Source organism: Urtica dioica, chromosome 4 (assembly GCF_054948205.1).
Source record: "Urtica dioica subsp. dioica isolate 48M chromosome 4, U.dioica_male_clone48M_v1_H2, whole genome shotgun sequence".
Lineage (NCBI taxonomy): Eukaryota > Viridiplantae > Streptophyta > Magnoliopsida > Rosales > Urticaceae > Urtica > Urtica dioica.
Window position 1 is genome coordinate 6,874,024 of NC_142759.1, and position 17,847 is coordinate 6,891,870.

General features: G+C 39.0%; 2 protein-coding genes and 1 pseudogene across 5 annotated transcripts; 2 read left to right on the forward strand and 1 right to left on the reverse strand.

Moving 5' to 3' along the window:
• Positions 1-7,515: 7,515 nt before the first annotated feature.
• On the forward strand, positions 7,516-7,959 carry LOC149399844 (protein DMP5 pseudogene; annotated as a pseudogene).
• Positions 7,960-8,257: 298 nt separating this feature from the next.
• On the forward strand, positions 8,258-13,110 carry LOC149399845 (phosphoinositide phosphatase SAC7-like). Its single transcript, XM_089612990.1, has 20 exons — positions 8,258-8,564; positions 8,651-8,734; positions 8,818-8,945; positions 9,062-9,153; positions 9,248-9,305; positions 9,436-9,492; positions 9,584-9,617; positions 9,745-9,825; positions 10,122-10,228; positions 10,326-10,412; positions 10,506-10,583; positions 10,928-10,998; positions 11,098-11,196; positions 11,303-11,402; positions 11,498-11,606; positions 11,712-11,784; positions 11,883-11,976; positions 12,294-12,386; positions 12,475-12,541; positions 12,650-13,110. Exons 1-20 carry the CDS (start codon positions 8,417-8,419, stop codon positions 12,778-12,780), a joined length of 1,791 nt encoding a protein of 596 aa, XP_089469116.1. The 5' UTR covers positions 8,258-8,416; the 3' UTR covers positions 12,781-13,110.
• A 1,897-nt stretch (positions 13,111-15,007) lies between these two features.
• On the reverse strand, positions 15,008-17,297 carry LOC149399846 (dehydrodolichyl diphosphate synthase 6-like). 4 transcript variants are annotated; one of them, XM_089612802.1, is made up of 4 exons: positions 16,894-17,297; positions 16,521-16,670; positions 16,264-16,332; positions 15,008-16,068 (listed from the first exon to the last, which is right to left on the reverse strand). In XM_089612802.1, the coding sequence occupies exon 4, from the start codon at positions 16,055-16,057 to the stop codon at positions 15,227-15,229; it is 831 nt and encodes a 276-aa protein (XP_089468928.1). In that variant the 5' UTR covers positions 16,058-16,068; positions 16,264-16,332; positions 16,521-16,670; positions 16,894-17,297; the 3' UTR covers positions 15,008-15,226. The 4 variants fall into 4 exon arrangements, with proteins under 4 accessions (XP_089468928.1, XP_089468929.1, XP_089468930.1 ...); XM_089612803.1 differs by lacking the exon at positions 16,894-17,297 and adding an exon at positions 16,709-16,845 and having other exon boundaries at positions 16,521-16,626; XM_089612804.1 differs by lacking the exon at positions 16,894-17,297 and adding an exon at positions 16,709-16,845 and having other exon boundaries at positions 16,264-16,335; positions 16,521-16,626.
• Between the last annotated feature and the right edge of the window lie 550 nt (positions 17,298-17,847).

The window sequence follows — 17,847 nt, forward strand, 5'->3', positions numbered from 1 at the left end:
TGAAACTCCTCAACTTCGACCACAAGGCAGCCGGGAAACAGAGACTCCTCCAACTCAACGAACTAGACGAGTTCCGCTTAGAAGCATTCGAGAACGCGAGGATTTACAAGGAAAAGACGAAAGCATGGCATGACAAGCACATCGTACCGAAAGAGATCAAACCGGGACAACAAGTCCTTCTTTACAACTCCCGGTTGAGACTCTTTCCCGGAAAGCTCAAATCAAGGTGGTCCGGGCCATTCACAGTCACACAAGCATTCTCATCAGGAATGTTCGAGCTCGAAGGCACCAACGGCGGGAAATTCATGGTGAACGGACAACGAGTGAAGCCGTACTATGGTGGCATATTTGAAAAAGAGAAAGTCGTGGCGTACCTGAACAGCACCGAATAAAACACGGTACCCCGTCAAGCTATTGACGTTAACTAAAGCGCTCCGTGGGAGGCAACCCACGTTTTCTTTCATCGCATTTATTCTTTTCATTTCTATTTTTTTTAATTATTTATTTTATCTTTTCTTTCTTCTGGTTACAAAATAAAAAAAAAAATAAAAAATAAAAAAAAAATAAAAAAAAAAGCGCCATCATCGCGGCGCTATGGAAATCATGGCGCCGCGATAAAAACCAGAAACAGATGGCGCTACTAAGCGTTTACTGTGGCGGCGCGACAAAATATCATCGCGGCGCGATAAAACCCTTCGCGCCGCGCTGACCCGAAATTTTTGAAATTTGAGCGGTTTTAAAAGACATATTCGTGTTGTTTTTCAAATTTTCTTAACTTCTCTCATTCTCTCTCACTTTGAGCACGAACCCTAACCTTTTTTTTTCTCAAAATTTCACTTCTCAACGTCGTTTTCACCCGGTTTCAACACGAAATCAATTTCTACTCGTGTGATTAGCGACTTTATTCACTCTCTCTTCTCTATTCTTGAGTGTTTATGTGGTGTTCTTGCTAAAATCCGAAAATCACAAGGTACGAATTTGGATTTCGAATTTAGATGTGATTTGCTTATTTTGTTTGTGCTTGAATGAGTTAAATTGAATGTAAGTTGATTGTTTATAGTTTGTGGGTTTAAAGAAACATGTTTTGAGTAGGATTCCTTTGATAAAATTGATGCTCACCACGTGTTTGATGAAAAGCCCGAGAGAGTCGAGAAGTATTTTTGTACGAATTTGTCTAGACCCTTGCGTAGATTTCCCGTGCTGAGTGTCCTCGTGTGGTGATTTGTTGATATAGATAGTGTCGGTGTTGATTATCATGAACGTTATCACGAAGGGGTTAAACCCGACGCGTGTTTCTTGTATCTAATCCTATCTTGTTAGTGTATAGAATGGGACGAGACCGGCGATCGACGGCAGACACATCGACTAAGAAGCGCAAGACAACGGCGGGAACCTCAAGCCAAGCAACGGGAGGTCGCCCAATCACGCTCGTCGAAGGTGCGGAGAAGAAGTGGGACGATTTCCAATCGTTCAACCTAATCCACGAGCGCAAATTCTTACCGTCCGACGATCGAGCAATATGCGGGAACGCAAAAGCTCAACTTGACGCTCTCAAATGGGGAAAATTGGCAACTATTGACGCACCGATCGCGCCTCGGTTAGTCCGAGAATTCTACGCCAACTTATCCGTCACGGATCCGGATCTTGGTGAAGTGCGGGTCCGAGGGGTAATTGTCAACATATCCACGAGCGCCATCAACGCATTCCTCGGGAGCACTCCTCCACATGCCGACTCATACACACCGATGGTGTTGAACCCCCCACTCCCGGAGATGTTGACCACACTTTGCAAGTCCGGTGAGGTCTACGATTCCAAGCCGAGCCGCTATACGCATCGCGAGTCTCCGAAGCACCTCTCGATCAAGAAAGTGAATCGCTTCGCCAAAGCATGGATATATTGGATCAACGCCTCCATATTGCCGAGCACTCACGAGCACCACATCACATTTGAGAGACTCGCCTTACTATATTGCATTGCAACGGGCCGAGGCATCAATCTTGGGCGAATTCTTCATGATCACATCATCCGAACGGCAAATCGGGGCAAGACTGGGTCGCTCGGTCATGGGAGTCTGATCACCGCAATGTGCGAATCAGCCGGCGCCAAATTTTTCGCGAATGAGCAGTTGATTGCACTGACGGGGCCAATTGATCCGGCAAAGTTCTTGAAATTCCCGAACTGGAAGGGAGGCGACCCCGAACCGAACGGGCGGGGCTTCATCAACATTCGACAAGCGGATCCTGCGGAGGTAGAGCCGGACGAGCCCGAAGCAGAAGAAGAAGACGACGAGGATGATGATTACGTGCCGCAAAGCCAAGCCAACTACGACGAGTTGGTGAATCTGATGACCGGAGAATTTCAATCCCTCCGTGGCGAAATGCAAGCAGAGCGGGTGGCAGGCGAGGCATTCAGAACAGAGATGCGCTCACGACACGGGGCATACGAGGCATTTCAAGCCGAAGTTCGACACAACATCAATGAGCTCGGCCGAGGCCAAGCATCAATCATGGCGTTTCAAGAGGCTTATGGGCACCGACACTTGGTTGAAGCCGAATTTCATCGGTCCGTTTACGATACATGGACCGCACGTCAGGACCCGCCAACTCAGCCGGACATGCCTTTCTACCCCACCTACCCACCGGAGCTCACGGCCCCATTCCCACCGCCCTATCACCACGATCCATATCAAGCGCCACCCGTACAATATCCACCACCACAATATCAGCCGCCACCACAGCAATACCATCAGCCTCCACCTCACTATCACCAACCTCCGCCGTCCTATTATCACACTCCGCCATATCAGCCGGGCCAGCCGTCATATTACCAAACGCCGCCGAGATATCGCTATAGCCAAACACCACCGCCGGGCTTCAACGACCCATTCCATGCCGAGCCATCTCGGCGAGACGGAGAAGATTAGGGGTGGTCCCCAACCCCCGCAAAGGTAAGTCCCCTTTCCTGTTTTTCTTTTCTCGATTACATTGTGGGCAATGTAAGTTCTGAGTTTGGGGGGGAGTATATAATTCTTAATGATTTGCGGGGGGAAATTTTTGTATATTAGGTAGAGTTTGTTCAGTTTGTGCGTTTAGGTAAATCATAGGCATTAATGTTTGGCTTGCCGATGATCTAGAAAGTCTTAAGTTTTTTTTACTGTGGAATTTAACGCATGAGCTACCTGGTGTGAAAGAACTTTGTTGAGTTGTGTTGTTGTGTTAGACCCGAATGATGTATGTCTCGAAGCTTAGGGAATCTAGATGAGTAGCCCGACCAATTATTTGAAATGAGAACACCGAACACATTAGAACCTTCTCTGATCCCTAGTTGAAGCGAAATTGAGTGCGCATTGATCTAGTGAGAATGATATAGGCATTAGGTATAACCTGTCGAGCCAAAAAGCCAACCCGGAAATATTTATCAATTAGAACCCATTCACAAAAAGACGAACGTCATACCCTTCTCGATACTTAGTCAGAAAGAGCCGAGCCAACAATTGCGAAATCCCACAAAGAACCTCACTAACGTTAGCGACTCTTGAGTGTCAAAATGAGTGAAATCTTCTACGATTGTGTGACACGTTCGTTGACTAGTCTCTACATGTTCATTAGATCCAGAGACACCATGCCAGGTGATTATTATCGTAAAAAAAAAAAGAAAAAAAAAGGGGCATCATCGTAGCGGCGCTAAAAAAAAAAAAAAAAAAAAAAAAAAATGCATGTGTTTAGTTTAATTTTATGTTGGCATGGTGTTCTGTGAGTTAAGATAGAGATTTGTGTGAGCGTGATTGAAGTTTGGGGGGAAAAACACGGGAAGAGTAAAATGTGAGTGAGTGAGCTTTGTTTGAGGGTTATGAATTTTGGTGAGAAATTGAGTCGCTAAGGTTAGTGTTTAAGCCATTCAAAAGTTCTATTCCATACCTTTGACCCAAGCCTGAACATTACAAGCCGTTTAAGACCTAATTGACGAGCTAGAGAGGATATGCGCACATTAGTGGAGATCGAGGGAGATGAGGAGGCATATGGATGTGTCGAATCGAAATAAACTCTTATTCATTGTTCGATTTTTGTGTTCTTGTGATGGTGGTTGCGAGGGCTACGAAACCTGATTGCCCGAATGCTATTGAGATGGGGAAACATTGAAACGGTTTAAGGTAACGTTCACTTGTATGAGATCTTTCACATTTGGTAGTTAGCTTGAAGTTTGAAATCGTGGGTTTCCATGTCATTGTTAATCGAGAGACTTGAAATTGAGGCAAGTTTTAGTAGTCGAGTTGTGTAAGCATAAAGTTTCACCTAGGAGTAGGTTGTGTTTTGTTTCTTTTTGTCACTTGAGGACAAGTTACGGTTTAAGTTTGGGGGGATTTGATAGGTGCGTTAATCACGCGTAAAACTCCTATCCCTCGGCTTAAAACGAGCGAGTTCTCAAGTGTCTTTGATAGTTTCTAGTATGTTTTTGATGATTTACAGGTACAAAGGAGCAGAGAAGCTTAAGAAGTCATTTTCGGAGCAGACGAGAGTCGAAACGGAGCAAAATTGAGGTTTATGAAGAAAGTCAACGCGGGATATTGACCCATCGCGGCGCGGCGATAATCAGAGCGGCGCCATAAGATTGCAGCGCGGCGCCAGAAAATCCCGTCACAGATGGCGGTCGTTCCCATTCAGGAGCGCGGCGCGATGAATACTGAGAGCGCCGCTATAGACCGCGACACATGACCGTGGCGGCGCGATGGGTGCGATTTGGAAAACTGATTACGCGTTGTTGATTAAATCTGGGCCATTGGATCTCATTAAGTGGCCCAGATGACTCCGAAAATAGGCTAGAAACTTATAAATCCTACTTTGGTAACCTAGAAAGACATCTTTTGTTTAGTTTTGATTTTGCCTAGGTTGTTTTAGCTACAGAGAGCTTTTTGGAGAGACAGAGATTGAAGTGCCGTCTTCATCAATTTCGTTCATCGTTCTTTTCACAGTTCCAATTCCCTTCCTTTAATCTCTTGAACTCCAGTTTTTATTAATGAAAATCATGGCGTTGATTTATTTGTTTTTGAGTTGTTCATCTTCTTCTCCCATATTTCTTCATCTCATCATCATGAACTAAACCACCTAAGGGCTATGGCGTAGCGAGATTGTGAAACGGTTATGGATTCCATATTATGATATTGTAGAATTGTTATCGTTCTTACCGCTTTGTTTAACTCAAGTCCGAATTTAATGCTTGTATAAGAGTAGCTACCTTGTGCATGATTCGTATTTCAATTTTATGCTTGAAAGAGATTAGGTTGATTTTAGCTTGATTTGAATTACTATAATACATCCCTATGCTAGATATAGATAGGTTGTTATAGAATCGTGGTACGCTTCTGTGTTCATTGTTTGCCTTGCTTTATTAGTTGAGATCGAAAGATAAAACTTTGGCATAGGTTTAGGTTGCTAGATGCTCGAGAGAGGTGTAGTGACACGATCAACGTGAGTGTGATTAGCAAAGTGTGAATGATAATAGTAGTGCGTAAGTTCCATGAATCCAAACCGTAGAATGAGCTCGTGAAACCATAGTCTTTACTTCTCGCTTTTCGTAAAACCCATTGCTTTTCTGTTCATTTATTTATTTATTTGTTTATAAATTTTGTGTTCTATTCAACTAAAGTTTCCTAAGTTCTCTTCGTGCTAGTGAAATTTGAATCTTTAATTTAGCTTAGTCCTCGTGGGATCGACTCGTACTTACGAATTATACTACTTGAGCGATTACGTGCACTTGCGTGTGCGAGAATTTCGCAACAAATATCAATATATTTTGGATAATTTTTTTATGTATATTATAATCATAATTACTAATACTTAATCAATAACATATATTATCATTTTTTTTTCGATCTTTGATTTTTTTTCCCTCTCTCATCAATATATTTTTTATATATTTTTATTTCAACATGAATCCTGGTGTGGTGTCGTCAGGCAGCGACACGTGGAAGCCATTTTTTTTCCTCCCTATTTTGATTTTTTTTTTACTTCCGATTTTGAATTTTTTTTTTCCAATTTGATTTTTTTTATATTTTTATGTATATTATAATCATAATTACTAATAATATATTATACTATATCAATAACATATATTATCATTTATTTTTTTCCCGACTTTTAATTTTTTTCCCTCTCTCATCAATATATTATGTATATATTTTTTTCCAACTTGAATCTTGGTCCGCCAGGCAGCGACACGTGGAAGCCATTTTTTTTCCTTCCAATTTTGATTTTTTTTTTTACTTCTGATTATGATTTTTTTTTTTTTTGCTTTCCAATTTTGATTTTTTTTCCCATCCAAACATCAAAATATTTGTATTTTTTTTATGTATTTTATAATCATAATTACTAATACTATATTATATTATATCAATAACATATATTATCATTTATTTTTTTCCCCGACCTTTAATTTTTTTCCCATCTCTCATCAATATATTTTGTATATATTTTTATTTCAACTTGAATTCTGGGCACCGCCAGGCAGCGACACGTGGAGCCATTTTTTGTTTCCCTTCCGGTTTTGATTTTTTTTTACTTCCGATTTTGAATTTTTTTTTCTTCTTTCTTAAATATATTTTGTATAATTTTTTTATGTATATTAATTTTTTTCCTCCCTCTCTTATCAATATATTTTGTATAATTTTTTAATGTATATTATATTTAATATAATTAAAAGTCTAAACTTACTTTATTTTATTTTTTTTCACCTTTTTTTTTTAAATATTGCTGACTTGCGCTAGCGCGTTTTTTAGTGAAATTTGTTGTAACTAGCCAAGTTTGTCATTTTTATTGGGGGAATAGCCCAAGTTTCATGTTATTAAGCAAATAGCCCATATTTTTTGCTCAGACTATAATGCCATTGGCAAATTCGCGAATTAGTTAATTTAATTAACCTACTGGAGTGAATTAGGTTAATTAATTAACTTATTGGTTGAAATATTAGTTTAGGTTCTGATTTTTTTGTGAGTAAAGTTAATTTATTAAATGATTGAATTCGGAATTAGGTTAATTAATTGAATGCTTTGAATATCAATTGACTTAAATTATGATTTTTGTAATTTTTTTTGTGAATTTCAAATCATTCACGAATTAACCTAAGTCACTGCAGTAGGTTAATTAAATTAACCGATTCACGAATTTACAAAGTGCCTCTCCTCAATCCCTTTCATCGTCGTCGATTTCCTCTCCGCCGCCGAATTCCTCTGAATTCGGAATTAGGTTAATTAATTGAATGCTTTGAATATCAATTTACTTATGTTATTATTTTTGTGAATTTCAAATCATTCACGAATCAGTTAATTAATTAACTTAACTCACTCCAGTAGGTTAATTAAATTAACCGATTCACGAATTTACAAAGTGCCTCTCCTCAATCCCCTCTATGACCGCCGATTTCCTCTCCGCCGCCGATTCCTCTCCCCCCGCCGATTTTCGAGTCAATCTGAGCCGTCGTCGTCGTCGAGATCTGTACCCAAAGAGCAAAACAAAAGAAAGATGGTTCAACAAGTGATGAGCGTGAGAACAAGAGCAGCAACACCAGCAAAGGACGAGGCAGAGCTGGCTGAAGAGAAACCGTTACCGGCGGCACCACTGGCGTCGGCGATGTCGGCGGCGCTGTCGACGACGGCGAACCTGGCGAAGGTGCTTCCGACGGGGACGCTGGTGGCGTTCCAGATCCTGACTCCGATCTTCACGAAGAACGGAGAGTGCGACGCGGCCACGAGAGCGCTTACGGTGATGCTGCTGGGTGTGCTGTGCTACGGCCTCGCCACCTTCCGCGGCCTCCTTCTATTTGAGCTCCCGCCCCCACGCGCCGTCGCGCCGGACCTGACGCCGTTCCGGATCGCGATGGTGGACTGCATCCACGCGGTTCTGTCGGCGGTGGTGTTCGCAGTGGTGGCTGTGAAATGGATGAGGACAAGGATCAGACGAGTTTAGCTTTAGGGTTGGGTAAATTTAGTGCGAGGGTAATTTGGGTAATCAATTATTAATTGGGCTATTCACTTAAGTTATTCAAACTTGGGCTATTTTACTAATATTGGTGGGCTGATTGAGCTAGTGTGCTCATTAAAAATAAAAATGCTAAGCCGTAAACCATACTTTGATGTGATTGTGACAAGTAAATTCATACAAACATAATAATATAACGTATAAATATAATATAATATAATAATAATATTTGTAAGATCAAACGGCTTGTAATAATCACTTTTAATGCTGGGAAGAGCAATGATGGTCCTCCATTACAACCCCACTAACTCAATTTCCTCCGGCAGACTTGTCGCACTACCATTCGCTCCAAACTCTCTCTCTAAAAAAACCGTCTTTTGCTCAGATCTTTCTCTGATCCGATTCCACAACACCTTTTCTTCTTCTTCTTCGAGAAACGACGACGATGATGGAGAGAGCCGATTCAGCCCAGAAGCTCTGTACGCGAATGAGGCTATGGGAGTTCCCAGGTCAGTACGTCTTCGAACCCACCGACGCCAATCCCTGCTCTCTCCTCTCCATCTCCCGCGACGACGCTTCTCTCTCTCTCATCGGTACTTTAAATGTCGCTCTCTTCTCTTCCATATTCATGTCCAAATCTCGATTTATACTCACCTACACATTAATACACATATCTCAGATAAGCTCCCAGATCAAAGCTCAATTAGAGTCCCCAAAATCACGACCATATTTGGCCTCGTTGGGATGTTAAAGCTATTGTCAGGTAATGATCTTAGACAATTCTCCTTTGTAATGCTATAATGACAGGTTTGGGAATTTAATTCATGTTCTGTTTTTTTCTTCAAGGATCATACTTTATCGTCATAACTGACTTTAAACCGGTTGGAAATTATCTGGGTCACCCAATTAATAAGGTTATGTCTCTGAAAGTCTATCCCTGCGACAATTCTCTTCAGAATTCCAACGCACAACAGGTAAAAAGAACAACATGGGCTATAACTGTATTCAGTTTTAATTTTTTTTACTGTTTTTTTTTTCCTGTGGGTCCAAGGCTTTTGTACTGATACCGCAATTTCGCTGTTGTTGGCAGAAAAAGTTGGAGGCCGAGTTTTCTAGTCTGCTTAGTATTGCAGAGAAGACCACGGGTCTGTATTTCTCGCACGAATTGAATTTAAGCCTCAGGTGATTTCTTCGTTTTCATAGTATTGCAAAAGCAATGTATTTTCTTTATTTACGAGAAATGCGCAGTTCTTGATGTTGTATTTTGCTGATTTAGTTTGCAGAAGTTGCATGACTTGGGCGATGAATCCAAGTTGTTGCCTCTTTGGAGACAGGTAAGCCTTTGTGGCGAATTGATATACAATTTGATTATTTTCTTATTTTTGTCTTCCATTGACGTTACCTTGTTGATAAAGTTTGCATTGATCTAGAAAGTGTTTCTGACATTTCAATGCATTTTAACAGTCAGAGCCTCGGTTTGTCTGGAACAACTATATGCTAGAACCTCTCATAGAAAACAAGGTTTGACCTTTTATAAATTGTTGTGTTGCCAATTCCATTGATTTACTTGAACTTTTGTGCATAATCAATAATTGTTTGTATTTATTTGCAGCTCGATCCATACATAATCCCAGTTGTCCAAGGAAGTATCCTTTGTGATTGCAGTCACTTTTAGGTTTTTCATTGTTCAGTTATATTTAATTTTTTCATTAATTTTTATTTACTGGTATAATTATATGAGTGGGCTTCAGGTTCTCCTTAATTGAATATTAGGCTTTCAGCAATTTCAGACAGCATTAGGGAAAGATATTATTGACGTCACCCTGATTGCTAGGCGATGCACCAGGAGAACTGGTAATTAAAGCTAATAGTACAGTTTTTTTTTTCGTCTCCGATTTTATTATGTTTGTCTATTCTAGTACAATGAAATGAAAAAAAGAGGAATAAGAAGTTACATAACGACCAGCATACAAAAGGGTAGTAACAGCAAGCATAATCGTTCTCCATTTGGTCGATCTACATATCAATGAATCTTCATCATTGAAAGGCACAGAAAAATCTGGCTGCAGAAATGAAATTTTCGATATTTGAACAGTATACATTAATTTAGTTATAACTTTTCTCTATTATCTGGAATGTTACTCTCATAGGAACCCGTATGTGGAGAAGAGGAGCTGATTCTGAAGGGTATGTTGCAAATTTTGTGGAAACCGAGCAAATTATGCAGTTGAATGGTTATGCAGCATCATTTGTGCAGGTAAAATTTAAAAACCGTTGTGGAAGACTGGAAGTTAAACGTATGTGATCGTACCTCGGTTATTTGATACCTTTGCTTTGGAAATTTTCTTCTGCAGATTAGGGGGTCAATTCCATTGCTTTGGGAGCAAGTTGTTGATCTAACATATAAGCCCAAGTTTGAGCTCGTGAATTTGGAGGAATCTGTGAGTTCATGGTTACTTCTCTTGCAGGCTCTTCGATTTGGAAGTTGTAAATTATCTGCATTTTTTACTGTGGCTGCACTGGATTTTTGACAGCCTAAAGTAGTGGAGCGGCATTTTCTGGATTTAAGAAAGAAATACGGAGCTGTTTTGGCTGTTAATCTTGTCAACAAGGTACTGGTTTTTTTCCACTCTTTTTTTTTTCCCATAAAATGTGCAACATAACTGATGCGATATAGCAATTTGAACTATCAGACCTTCACCTACGTTTATATATTTGATCAAAGCCAAGAGAAATTATTTATCTGGTATGCATGTATTTAAATAGCAAATTTGTGAACCAACACATGGGTCAGAACTGAATGCCTCATTTAATTAGTGGTTTTATCTGCCTTTAATTTTTGGGTTTTAATATTACGTGTTGGGCTTTTCCACAAGCTTTAGCTTCTGGTAAGAAGTGGTGAACTAATAGAATTCCATGGCTCATCAAGATTTTAATATTTGCACATGTTTATTAGCAAGGAGGCGAGGGACGATTATGTGAAAAATTTGCAAATGCCATGCAACATGTCAAAGGCGACGATGTAAGGTAAAACTATAACTTCTTTTTTCCTTTGTCTTTATCTCATATAAGTGTGTGAACCATGCAGTTCTGTTTATGTCATTGATGGTTTTTTTTTTTGGGCAGATATTTGCATTTTGATTTTCATCACATCTGCGGGCATGTTCATTTCGAGCGCCTCTCGATTCTTTATGAACAAATTTCTGATTTCCTTGACGGAAGTGGGTATGGTCTCTTGTGAAAATTATGATTTGAGTCAAATAGGCCCACTTCCTTGGTTATTGTCTTCATTATGAGCCTTATGTTTTTTTTAAATCCAAACTTGGTGTAGGTATTTCTTGGTGAACGGAAAGTCTGATAAAATGAAGGAACAGCTTGGAGTTGTGAGGAGCAATTGCATCGATTGCTTAGACCGTACAAATGTTACTCAGGTGTGTATAAAAATCATTAAAATATTTCTCCGTCTTGATGGGCATGTGTGGGTGAGATTTCTAACCATTACTAAACCTCGTTGCTGTGTTAACAGAGCATGATAGGTCGAAAGATGCTAGAATCCCAACTCAGAAGGCTCGGTGTTTTTGGTGCTGAGGAGACTATTACCTCACACCCAAACTTTGACGAGCAGTTCAAAAACAGTATGTTCTTTACCATTGGTTAAGTTTGTAGCCATTCTATTCCAGGCGTATGAAAATTTAAATTTATATGTAATTTTTGTTTTACTGTTGTCATCCTTTCTTTAGTGTGGGCGAATCACGGGGATGAAGTAAGCATTCAGTACTCTGGTACTCCTGCTTTGAAAGGGGATTTTGTCAGGTAATTTTACCCGAGTATATTATTTTCATGCATGTGATTCGTACAACTGAACAACTTGGTTCTTTTTCTCATCTCACTTGTTTTGCTAAAAATCGAAGGAATGGGAAGCGATCGCTTCAGGGGATTTTCAACGATGGACGATATGCCTTATCACGTTACTATTTAAACAACTTCTGTGATGGAGAAAAACAGGTTGGAATACATCATGTTAATGGCCATTTGTTATCATTTTTATACATGTGTTATATAAAAATAAAGGCTCGAAATATGAAAATATGAGAAGTTTGATTTTATTGATCAGGCTTAAGGCATCATGTATAGATACATAGTTGAACTACTAACTATAGACTGGAAGATAAATCAGAACTTATCGTGTATCCCTAATTATCGGAATCAGTTCTGTTTCTCATAAACAGATTGATATTGAATATTACACTGAATATTTTGACAAAAAAAAAAACAGAACTTTTTCAGAATAGGCTGACCTCTAGTTCTTTTACCCTTTTAAGGATGCGATTGATCTGCTACAAGGACATTACATTGTTTCCGTTGGCAGAGATATGAGTCCCTCTACTCAAAAGGCGGGCCTTGAGGCTGTAGCGGTGAGTTTGAACCTAATTTCCAATTTGGGCTGAACTATTTTGTTTGATTTCATTTTCATCTCAACTCACGATGTTTGGTAAATTCCAGTCGTTTCCATTGGCTATGTTGTTCGTTTTGATGGGCTTCTTCTTCGCCACCATGTCACTTAGACAGGGTGAGTTAAAATTCGAGTTCGTAGAGCAAAGAGTGTTGGATTTTTTTTTTTAATTATTAATTATTGGTAAATAATGATAAAATTGTGTTCTTAATTTGTCTGAAGCAGTTCGGTACGACTTTCGGCATTTGCTCTTTGCAATGTTTTGGGGAATTCTAAGCATGGCCTTGGCGATATTTGTGAGGGCCAACGGCCGAGTTTTCTGCAACAGGCCTCGTCTGCACAAGCCTCGCCACTAAATTAAATTTGGTTTCATAAAGTTTTGTCTAAAGTTTATTTATTTTTATTTTTTTTAATGCATTACTATTCTTTCTGTCACTACCGTATCAATTCTTTTGTGTCCGATTTGATTTTTTCTTTATTTTCTTCATGTTTAACACGTGGCTGAGTTTGGTTACTAGTTGCTTTTGTTGTACCATGTACTGTAATCGTCATCGCCAGCCGTTTTGTACAAATCGATGAAATTATTTATCATCGCCTTGTCAAACTCGAAAGCTCGGGTCTGTTAGAAGACAAGCACCCGGTTCTGTCATTTCACAAGATAATTGAACTTGTCCCATTTGATGCTTTTTTACTAGTCCTTTTTATCTTTGCTTATATCCCATTTTGCACATTGTTTTATATGCATAAAACTTTATGCATCTGCAATTCTATGCCATAGACACCTAAAAAAAGAGAACAGAAAAAAGGACACATTTTGTATTTTTTCCATCGAAAGGCTTGTGCTCAAGTCCGATTCCCAAATGAAAATTGAAAAAAAGGACTTGAAATTACACGAAATCGAAGCTGAACAGAAACAAAACACAATGAATGCGTTCTAAAAACGAGAAGATCGGAGTTGAGCGGCCATTGTAGATGGCAGTGATTCCACGGAGATCCACGGGAGAGCATGTGACAAAGCCATGGACATACCAGCACCAGCACTGCATGATCAGAAGACCTAGTGTTGTACCGCTTCAGAAGCAATGTGATCTTTACCACAAAGATGCTACTGAGACTGTCCAAGCTGGAAGTGACCAAAGCCCCGCCACGAGGAAGCGCCCAGCGTCACACTCATTTTGCCTGTACCGCCACGCCATTCACTATTGAGTACTGGGTTTTGTTTCTGTTTTTCGCCTTGCAAGAGCCAAAAATGGAGGGACTTGATCCCTTGGGGGTTCCACTAGGGCAGGGAAAAGAACATGGGTATAACTACGTGTTAAAGAACCAAGGTTTAAAATTTCGGGAAATTGCGTGAGAATTGCGCCGAAATTGCGGAAATTTTGAGAAGTCCGGCACATTTACGACTATATGTGTGTTTCGCCATTTTGTGTCGGGAGGTATTGCGTCGAAATTGAGTGGAAATATTCATATCGTTGCATCCAATAATGTCGTTTAGCTCATGGTATAAAACACAAAAAATTATGTCATTTTCGTCGCATTTCACGCCGCAATTTTGGCAGCGTCGTCCAAAAGCCGACCAAATTAGTGCAAATTCAACATATAATATTTCGAGAAATTGTGGGGAAATTGCGTGAAAATTATGTATATTTGTGGTTTTCAGCATATAAATTATAATTTTTAAGATTTTTTTTATTTTTTCATTGGATATTGTTTGTACTTGCTTCATGGTGAACATATTATTGTTTTTATATTTTTGGAGATGTTACAAATTTTAGATTCATGTTAATTAGAAGTTAATTGTTAGGAAATTGTAGTTATATATATATATATATATATATATGTATATATATATGTATATATTCGTAAACAAATATTTGAAAATCTAAAAAATGATACCTTGTTAGTCAATTTCATATCTCATACCGTACATGAAATTATGATGTGCTTAAAACTTATTATGTGTGTTTCTTATATTGTGTTTTGACTTTGATATTTTTCAACTTATTATGTGTGTTCATCATGTGTATTTGATTTTGAAGTTTGAACTTATTATGGTCGTGTATTATGTGTGTTTGTAATTTAAACTTATTATGCATGTTTAGAACTTCTTATATGTGTATGGAACATATTTTTTTATATTTGAAATTGTGCAACATTATTTCCGTCGCAATTTTCAGGTTTTGTCGCAATTTCCGTCGACATAATTTTTTCAAAATTTCACATTATTTCCGTCGGAATTTCCATCGGCCATCACAATTTCCGTTTTTTTATCATCGGTACAAAATCGGCCACCAGCATTTCAAACCTTGTAAAGAACTGCCCATTGTTTTTCTTGCCACGTTTAGAAACTCTGCCAAGATCTGTTATGTTTGTAAATAGGGTTGTATGTATTTAATTAAAGGCTGGTAGGTGATATATATATATCGACTCAGTTACCATCACAACAAAAATAGTGTGAAATAGATTGGGTGAACCAATGTCTTCATGTCCATAACTAGGGAGAGTTTCTAGAAGATTGGATATGCCAAATTTGTGAAAGAAAAAAAAAACTGCCACATCAGAAGCACATAGGCCAGCCAGAGAAACACAGCAAAAATTTAAACGCTTACATTCATAGCACATCCCACCAGAAAATATCAGATACGTGTACAGTTTGATAAAGTTCGACCAAAACTACACTTTCCAATCAGTCCTGTAACATTAGGCCTTCCATCCTTCAAAGGGATTGGAACTATTATTCTCTATATCGTTGTATAATTTGACATGTATGATATATAACCAACAAAGATGGTCTTCATTTCCTCACATCTCCTTCTTCTTATTCCTCTTCTTCTTCTCCAAATAACTGTAGCTTCTCTGGTATTTGAGAACCGCCCAAACCAAATGCCTCAAACCCAACTCCGGCCACAGAGCCTCGGGAGAGTACAACGGACAATACCCAGTCTGCCACAGCAGAAAGTTGCTGAGCCTCATCTCCCCCGAGCTTCGGATCACAAAATCCGGATCCGGCGAGGCCGCCATATACATATGCCTCTCCAAATCCCCGAGCTTCACACCCGTAAGAACGAGCTTCTCGTCTCTGTCCATGTCCCTCTTCTCTCTGCACGACTCTCTGACGGCGTTCACGATCTCGTCGCAAGAAGTGTACGCCACGCAGACCGAGAGCACGGCCCCGGAATTGTGGGCCGTGGCTCTCATAGCCCTCTCAGCGGCCACTCTGACCCGCTCCTCCAAGAGCTTCAAGTTTCCCACGAAGTACACCCTTACGCCGTACTTTTCCGCGATGCTTTTTTGATCGAGCAGAGCCTCGATCTTCTCGAGCATCAGGTCCATCAGATAAGAGACCTCCTCGGGCCGCCTCTTGAAGTTGTCTATGCTGAACGCGTACACGGTCACGTGCCTCACTCCGAGCTCGTAGCAGTTCGCGAGGAGGCCCATCAGGGACGAGTACCCGGCTTTGTGCCCCGATTCCAACGCCGCGTTGAGCTTCTTCGCGTACCTTCTGTTTCCGTCCATTATGAACGCGACGTGATCGGGGATCGGACCCACTGATATGATCATGAACAGGAGTTTCCGTAGGAAATTCAGCAGCTTTGCGAAGAGTTGGCTTGCTTTTCCGCCAATTTTCTCCATCGTGAGAAGATCTACACACACATACACCAAACAGTTTTATTAACCTAACGACATACCAAAAGTAGGAAAATTGATGAGCACATCTAGTTCAGGCAATTTATCAAACACCTGGCGGGAAAAAGTTAAGCAAAAGAAGTGTTTTTCTTCTTTATAGTTTGAAACACCATAATTGTCTCTGCATGTGATGTGCTTCTTAATCATATTACCTTTCACCAAGGAAACTATTTCACGCTCTAGAAATCAGATCTTCATATGTAGAATCGTTGATCGATTCACTTCTTATCGGGAGTATAAGAAAGAGATGAAAAAAAAAATCAGATACAACGACAATTTCAAAAGAATCAAATGAGTTTCAATATCAGAACCAGCCACTAAACCCCTAGATCAATTTCGAAACTAGATCTAAACCCTAGATCAATCTCATTTTTCGGAATAAGTCAACGACCCAATCAATTTTACTGACCTTTCTCTCGGTGCTCGTCGGGGGGAGGACAATCGTAGTGGTTTGTTTGAGTGAACGCAGAGAACACATACAAACAAGAACTGGTTTGCTACGACAATTTTTATGTCTTCTGGGTATTGAGAGATAGAGATTTAACCCGATGAAGAGTCACTATATAGAGACAGTGAGTGAGAGTAAGAGATTGAGACCTAAAATATTTATGGCGGTGCCAAGGAGAAAGTACGGCGGACGGAGCAAGGCAAAAACGATGATGATCTCTCCATTCAAGAGAATGGTATAGCGTGTAAAATTTATATATATATATAATATAAAAATTAAAAAAAAAAAAAAAAAAACTGAATATAAAATGATCACGAATAACGATTATCTTCACCTGAATATAATAACGGATGAGATCCCAAAAAAGTTAAATAACGGGAAAGTCTACTCTAGGGAGGTTTAAACTTTGAACCCTTTCATTTTCCTTCTTGGGAAAAGATTTCGATTCATGAGCTCCACATCTAGATTGACGCCTAATCCCTAACGTCCATTCCAAGCTTGCCGATCGTATTGCATAATCTCACACTATAGAGATGTCGTCGATGGAAACCATCGATAGACAAATTGCTGAAAATAGTAAGAAAAAAAAATATGCCGACAAAAGTATCACATATCAACAAAAAAGCAAATGGCTAATAGAAATGCTGACGAAAAAGTTTCAGAATATTGCAAAAGATCTACATTTTTTTATATGAATGAAAAATAAACACACTAGTGGCTAATAGAAATGTTGACGAAAAAGTTTCAGAATGTTGTAAAAGATCTACATTTTTTTATATAAATGAAAAATAAACACACTAGTGGCTAATAGAAATGCTGACGAAAAAGTTTCAGAATATTGTAAAAGATCTACATTTTTTTATATAAATGAAAAATAAACACACTAGTGGCTAATAGAAATGCTGACGAAAAAGTTTCAGAATATTGTAAAAGATCTACATTTTTTTTATATATAAATGAAAAATAAACACACTTGAGTATAGAGAAAATGATCACACTTAATAAAAGATCCCATATTTTTTAGACATAAAGTATAAAAGATCTACATTTTTTTTATATATAAATGAAAGATCCCATATTTTGTAGACATAAAGTTTAAAGTTGAAATTAATACATGATCCCTTAATAAAAATTATTACTATTTGGCATGTTTAATATAGAGAAAATTACGGCAAAAAAATCCGATATTTACGGTTTGTAACACTACTCAAACTTAAAAAGTGGTGAAGAAAAATATGCAAGGTCAATATTTTGTCTCTCTGTTACAACCCACGATACTAAATTGGAT